Source organism: Numida meleagris, chromosome 5 (genome assembly GCF_002078875.1).
Source record: "Numida meleagris isolate 19003 breed g44 Domestic line chromosome 5, NumMel1.0, whole genome shotgun sequence".
In the NCBI taxonomy this organism is placed as follows: domain Eukaryota; kingdom Metazoa; phylum Chordata; class Aves; order Galliformes; family Numididae; genus Numida; species Numida meleagris.
The window spans coordinates 49,773,185-49,780,475 of record NC_034413.1 but is presented as its reverse complement, the minus strand read 5'-3'; the positions used below and the strand labels follow the sequence as shown (position 1 = coordinate 49,780,475).

The 7,291-nt window shown below is 41.9% G+C and overlaps 1 protein-coding gene across 11 annotated transcripts in view; it reads right to left on the bottom strand.

The window, feature by feature from the left end:
* NFE2L2 (nuclear factor, erythroid 2 like 2) overlaps positions 1 to 7,228 on the bottom strand; it is a 24,873-nt gene extending 17,645 nt beyond the window's left edge. For 4 of the 11 annotated variants that reach the window (XM_021399142.1, XM_021399149.1, XM_021399151.1 and 1 more), the window contains exon 1: positions 1,183 to 2,124. Coding sequence is in view for 1 of the 11 variants with exons in the window: in XM_021399148.1 (XP_021254823.1) it covers positions 6,671 to 6,715 (45 nt within the window). In the remaining 10 variants the exon portion in view is untranslated. Of the gene's footprint in view, positions 1 to 1,182; positions 2,125 to 6,670; positions 6,912 to 6,946; positions 7,054 to 7,091 lie in introns of those variants that run through there. The other 7 variants (XM_021399143.1, XM_021399146.1, XM_021399144.1 and 4 more) reach the window with 5 other exon arrangements.

Here is a 7,291-nt window from a genome sequence, read left to right as displayed (position 1 = left end):
AGAAAATTTAACTGCTTTCCAGATATAATTAAAACCGATTTGTTAAGCTAAAGGGAAAAAAATAAATTGCAGATCACTCAGGGAAAAAAAAAAGACCACAAAAATAACAAAATATGGAATGCAAAAGTAAGCGTCAGGTTTGGGTCTTGAATAGTTTTTGGTCTTTGCCCAAAACACTTGACTTCCTCATGCCTCAGTAAATACTTGGATATTCAGAGCGCAGCAAAATGCAAGTAAAATTTGCAAGACTACTATTTCTCTACGCTACCATTAATTTAGACAATGAGAGACTGATATGTTGCTAGGGTAAAATCACTACTCACATAGTCAGATATCAGAGGTTAATTCTGTCATAACTATTCACATTTTGTAAGGCCTTGTTCATCATCTCCGCCACATACATGCACAATTTATCAAAAACTCTCATCCCAAGCTTAAGTTTGAATTCAAAATAATTATACTGCTCTGGCCTTAGTAGCAGAAAAATTTTCAGAATACTTTAAAATCCTTCAGCGATTTGTTACATCCCCATTAACAGCTTCATTATTTAAGAAGCTTCCATTCTCCATTTTAGCTGCAAAAAGAACCTTAGAGAGATTCTGTGATACCTAGAAATGCTCACGCAGGTTACTGCATGACAAGGATTCCCAAGTGGTATATGCTGACTATATTCTTAAAGTGACAGACAACTAAGGATCACAAATCATGCTGGTAAACATTCCAAAGAGCATCAAAAGTCCACTGGGTCACAACAATTTATACTAATTGAACAATTAACCACTAATTCTATCGCATTCTAGTTCAAACATCCAAAACAAATCACAAAGCATAGTATCAGAAGTTGCCATGGTTCAGCACACACAGGTATGAGATACCTAAACATGATGCGCATTTCCATAGACAAAGAATTCAGTATCAACAATTCGGAAGACCAGCTGGCAGCAGTTGGTACATTATTTCACTACTGCCATTTTCTGTTACAGTACTTCCTTTTCATCTTAAATCCTACTTACTTCAGAAGTTTCAAGTTTGACTTATTTTTTTAAGGATCAGTGGGACGACGTCCCAGAAATTCCTCAGCTAACACAGACTTGCTCAAGGCCCATCTACACTAGAAAAAAAAAAAACGTGCCGATATAATTCAACATTTTAGAACAGCTTTGAGAAAATATGTCCATGTACCTCACGTCAAATAAATCACAGAAGACTGCACCAGGATCTACAGCATGCTTCTTCCAAGGATGCTTAATGACTACATCATCTGCACTGGTGCGTATCGGTCACTGCTTCTGCAATACTGGTGAAGACAAGTGTTAGTATAATGAGCCAGGGTGCAATGCTGCACCCAGATACCTTGACTGACCTGTGCCATGAAGGTCTGTGTTCTTCTCCCAGTGATGAAGCTCCTGAAAACCTGTTACCCAGCCGAGCTGCTCCAGCCTCTAAAGCTGCTTGTCCAGCCACCCCACCACCTTCGTTCACCCACCACTTTATTGCCCAACCGACTGCAGAACATGCATCTGGTGGCACACTGCATACGATCGAACTGGAAATACCCTGCTTTAGGACAGAACTCAGCCTTCTTACCCAACAGGACTTAACTCAAGGAAACAACTCCTGAAGACAGAAAGAAGCGACGTAGTGCCCAGGTGACACCGGCTACGGAGCAGACAAAGACTGGCCATTTCACTGGGACCAGCCAGCACCGGTGGCATCAACCATGGGCTGCCAGTGAACTCCAGCAGACCTTCGAACAGCCAAAGCAATGCAGGAATCGCTCCACTCTAACTATAACAATAAAGCAGGGAGGTACCAGTACTACTCCCAGGGTTCATACAAGCAACATTCCCCTCCTGGATCTCTCTGCTGTAGCTCCTTATGGCTAAACAGCAATGATGACCTGAGCAGGAAGCAAATCAAAGTCAGAGCAACTTTTCATAAAAGGCTGTTGTAGAAAAGTAGCTGCTTCAACATTTTGTGGCCATGAACGTCCAACACAGCAAACAGTCACACCCTCAACCATAAAACAAACTTCTACTTAAAGGCGAACTATCAACCAAGCTCCTTCTGAGTCAATTTCCCAAGCATGCAAACTTTGTTTTGCAAGCAGTCTCCAGGAGTGGATTTTTTCATACTTACCAAAGACAGCATGTAATACCAATATAGCAAACAGCAATAAAACTTTGATACTGCAAGGCAGAGGTGAGGGCAAAGGAGGAAAAATTGATATCTTTTGATATCTTTATGTCCCATAGCCATAGAGAAGATACTTCCTTAAAAGGTTTGAAAGTGACCGTCACAAACTGATCTTACGTAACTTGTTGCTGCAACACCAAACTTAAAAGAAGTTTCTTCTCCTTTCTCCTCTTTGTTAATTTCATTGCTCATAATAATACTGCAGAACTTAGATTAAAAGTCTTAATACTCCACAAGACAAGTACCAGGGTGGGAGGTCTCCACTCCCTCAGCACTGTAACAGCATCAACAGCAAGAACATAGTTCTTGAAATGATTTACTTTAACTGGAAAGATAGGAAACATTTATAGTCGCAGTGCCTTTACAGTTACTTAACTAAAAATAAACACTATTTTATATTCCTTCTTCTCAGTAAAATCACGTAATCAGGCCAAAATCAGAAACCTAAACTGAACAAAAAACTTCAACCAGATCTGTAGTACATAAAATGTACCCACTTAAGTATTTTTCGTAAGTTAAACCCATTTTATTACAGTCTTGCCAATCAGTATGTGCACTGGGGATTACCAATCTACCACCAAGGAGCAGTTATACTCTGCTGACTAATCAACACTAACTTCACCATATACTATGAGTTATTAACAGTGTTATTAACCCTTATAAGCTTTCCAACATCCCACGATCAACATATCAAAATACTTGAATTAACTCTTTCGAAGTAAACATTACAGTAGAAATTAGGAGCCAAACACAAAGCCCACGTACAAACATACAGCACATCCATGCAGAAGTCAGAAAATGACACACTTTGCTCTTTCTAATGGTGGTTAAAAAAAATTAAAAATGTATACTCAAAAACCTCTAAAGCAAAGAAACCCTGAGAAAGAACTGTCCCTGCTCTCCTTTCATTACTGTGCTGTAAAGTAATAATACGGCCCTTACACTTAAAAAGTGGAGCACTATACCATTAGCTAGCTAGTAGTATTACTGCTCTTCATGTACAGAAAACAGGAACCAGGTAGGAAAGACAAGAGCACACTAAGCCTATCTTTACTTGAATTACACACCCAGAGGAGCTGTGGATGCACTATCCCTAGCAGTGCTCAAGGCCAAGTGGGATGGAGCTTTGGGCAGCCTGGGCTGGTGGGAGCTGTCCCTGCCCATCGAAGGGGGTTGGAACTGGGTGAACTTAAGTTCCCTTCCAACTCAAACCATTCTGTGATCCTATGAGTTGCATGCATCTGTTTGAAATAAACCTTTCATGTTTTCGCACAGTTTTACACACTACTGATAATTTTGTTGGCTTCATTTCTTACTGGATGATTTAATAGTTTACCTTAATAAACAAATACACCATAAAGCCATTACTGTTGAGCAACCCTGAACAGAATTTCAGTTTACTGCTGTATATCAGTCATCTTTGGATAAAATAGCCTTAAAGTCATGACTACCAACTACTCCTACCAGACTTCTCATTGGTTTATGCAGAAAGACTTGCGTAACAGCAGATGAATTGTTTCCAAAACCAGTTAAACTAGATTACTGCTGAAAAGAACTTAGCTGACCCCTGTGTTGTATTCTTTTCCTTTCACCTGAGATTGAATTCTGTGGCACAAAGTCCTGCCCTGTAGCAGAAAACTGAACAGACTTGAAACTGCTTTAAGTTCACTAGGAATGTGTTCTATTAGAATAATGGATTACTTAGGGTTGGAATGAAATGGAAGCCAAAACAAACTTTAACTAGGTGATTAACCTGGGGACTCTGGAGGGCTTTTTGCCTGGCTGGAATTCAAACACAGTAGCAGAGGATTAATATTTAATTCATGCCAACAGGTTCCTGCCTGGACTTGTTCTGCACTAGCCTCAGCCAGCACAATACTGCAAATATATCACACTTTTACAAATTGGCCTAGTTTTCATGAATGGTTCAGTCATCTTAGAGCAGATCTTTATTAATTTCCAAGAAAAAAAAAAAGTAGTAAGCAATGTTCTAGATAAAAAAAAAAAATTAAAAAATTAAAAAAAATTCATACTCCTTTTCAATGAAAAACACACCTGGTGTTCAAAGCGCAGGCTCAGCTGGTGTCATCTACTCTTCTGATCTGGATTTTGTATAGAAAGGCTACTGAATTTAGAAAGCCTATATTCCTTCCTTCTGCCTCACATAAACTGACCTTTTTCTGGACGTGCAGTCAATGCTTTTTCACCCTCCTTTAAAAAACCTAATGCATTCTAAACATTTTTCAATGACAAACTGTGGCAGGTTTGCTGTTTTGGGGTTTGCTGTTTCTTTTGGAGGACCAAATCTAAAACAATTTGACAACTAACAATAGGAAAAATGATATGAAAGACTTGACTGAGGAAATGAAAGAACAAGTATCTTATTTAGCTCCTTCAACTTCTGGTATTCCTTGTCATCTCACAGACTCCAGTATATTGCACAGAGGTATCAGAGACTTCTTCAACATTAAAGTATGCTCAATGTGCCATTGCTACATTAATTTCAGCCAGGATCACAAAAGTAGCAGACAGTATTCTGCTCTGCAAATTCAAGACAAAGAGGAAAACACCTACAAGAAATCAAAAGAGTATTCAGGGGCAACAATAGCTAATAATAATCTGATACAGTTTTAACAGTATTCTTCACCATCAGGGTGATACATAACCTTATGTATTCTTATTTAGGATAAACGTTATACTCTCTTTCCTTTTTCAATTTAAAAAAGAAAAAGAAAAAAAAAGTAACAGAAAGCCAAAATTTATTCTTGCCCATGAACACTGGTGGGAAACGTACACAAAACTTCCTAACCACCCACACAGTCCTATAAAAATGTCTCAAGTTCTTTAAAGCACATGAGATCATCCAGCTGCTCTCTGCTTATACTTAACGTTCTTTTTCGTTCCAGTTTGGTCTCTTCCACATATTTTTCAAAACACTTTCAAAGCCAAAGTGTTCTCCTACTTTGGGTTCTAATCACACGCTTCTTCAAGCCCCATTTTCAAATGCAACTAGCTCCTTGCATTTCAACCAATTTCCAATGCAATGTAAATTCTCAGCACATTTTAAAGACAAAATACAGAAGAGCGTCCATATGACAGATACATACTACAATAACAAAATATCCAATTAGCTGTTCTATTGAAAGGATTATCATGGTCATCTTTTATTATTCCACATTCTTTTCAGTTACAGGTACTGCAGTACTCGTATTATATCTACCACTGGTTTAACTGAAAGATATTTTGAAGTTTTGAAGAAAGATTTTTCAGTGCAGCATGACATCAGGCTAAGCACGCAAGAATTAAGAGGGTCTAAAAAAATGCACTGCTACTTAAGACAGAGCTTGTGATATTCTCATCTGCTTCTTCCACCACGCTTGTCTGTAATTTTAGGAATCATAGAATCATTTAGATTGCAAAAGATCTCTAAAATCAAGTCCAACTATCCACCTAACACTGAAAGTCCATTACTAAACCACGTCCACAGGCCTGTTAAATACCTCCCGCAATGGCAACTTCACCAACTCCCTGGGCAGCCCATTCCAACGCTTAACCACCCTTTCCAGTTCCCGATATTCATCCTAAGCCTCCCCCTGAGCCACTTGAGGCTGTTTCCTCACATCCTATCTCTCTTCATCTGAGAAAGGAGACCGACACCCTTATCGCTGCAACCTCCTTTCAGGCAGTTGCACTGAGCGGTGAGACCTCAGCTCAGCCTCCTCTTCTCCAGACTGAACAACCCAGCTCCTTCAGCCTTCATTTCCTTCTGAGATAACAACGAAAGTGTAGATCTTCTCCTATACTGAGATGTATCTACATACGTAGATGGATAAATAGGCAACTACAGAGATAGCTTAATCTATCAACAGATACTTCTATTTAACAGAGTTACCAAGGAAAAAAAAATTCAAAGACCTGTTGCCAGGCCTGAGTGGTGCACTCATTTGCCACTTCCTGCACAATCTGTGTCATGTGGAAAGGACAGGCCATAAGGGAACAGAAAATAAACCCATTCACTATTCAACCTAATGTAGTGTGTCACAAAAACATATGTGTAATACCTGCTTAAAGCCGTACAGACCAAAGAGATCCCTCTAACCGATCTCGAGACTCTTTTCTAGGTAGAAGCAGCCTTACATACACTGAAACAGGTACTCAAGAACTTGGTTGGTTACACGGGTCTTTACATTTAGCTGTACTTCAGTGCAGCTGCAACACACAGCTTTGTTCTTTACATGAGAAGGTGAGCGAGCTTGCTTTCGGCTCACCTTCTCAGGAGGCTCAGCATTTAGTGACAGCTGATGAGCTTGCCATGCTGTCTTACAAGGTTAGAAGCAATAAGCACAGCCATTTCAGTAACTTCAAACTTACTGAAGAGGGAAACAGCTACTATGAGAACATAACGCTTTTATAAACTTGACTTGAAACACCTTGACACGCGTACCAGTGTGTATTTTCGTAGGTGTTTTGATACCTGTGTTATCAGTCTGTAACAGACAACAGCCCAAATGAATCTCATCCAGCATTCCGTTTAACAAATAAAAGAAGAAAACCCATTTGCAATCTAAAAATACAGCGCCTTTCCAGAACAGATCTGACAGAAACCACTGCCGCGGGGCTCGAGGAGGAGAACGCTGACAGGTGGCTCTGGAGGAAGCACCGCAGACGCCGGAGAGGTGCGGGGCCCCTTCCATCGCAGCCCCCACCGCCCCTCACAGCGCTACCGCGGCCCTTCCCACGCCCTTCTCACCCCCAGGGCCGACCCGAGACGGGAAACACGCGGTTGTGCAACTACCCCGGCTGAGGGCCGCGTGATGGCGGGAGGCCCTCAAGAAGGAACCGGCCAAGCGGGCGGGGCGGGGCCGGGCCGCGCTCTCCCCTCCCCGCGGACTGACCTGACCGCGAGCTACGCAGCGGGCAGGGCGATACCCCGGCCCGGGGGGCGGCGGGGACTACCGGAGGGGGCGGAGCCCGGCCCACGCCGTGACTCAGCGCTGCCCCCGGGGCGGGGCAGTACCACGTGCTCCGACGGCCGCGTGACCGCCCGCCCCGCCCCTCCCCAACGGCCGGGCCGCGAGGGAGGGGGTTGGCGGGG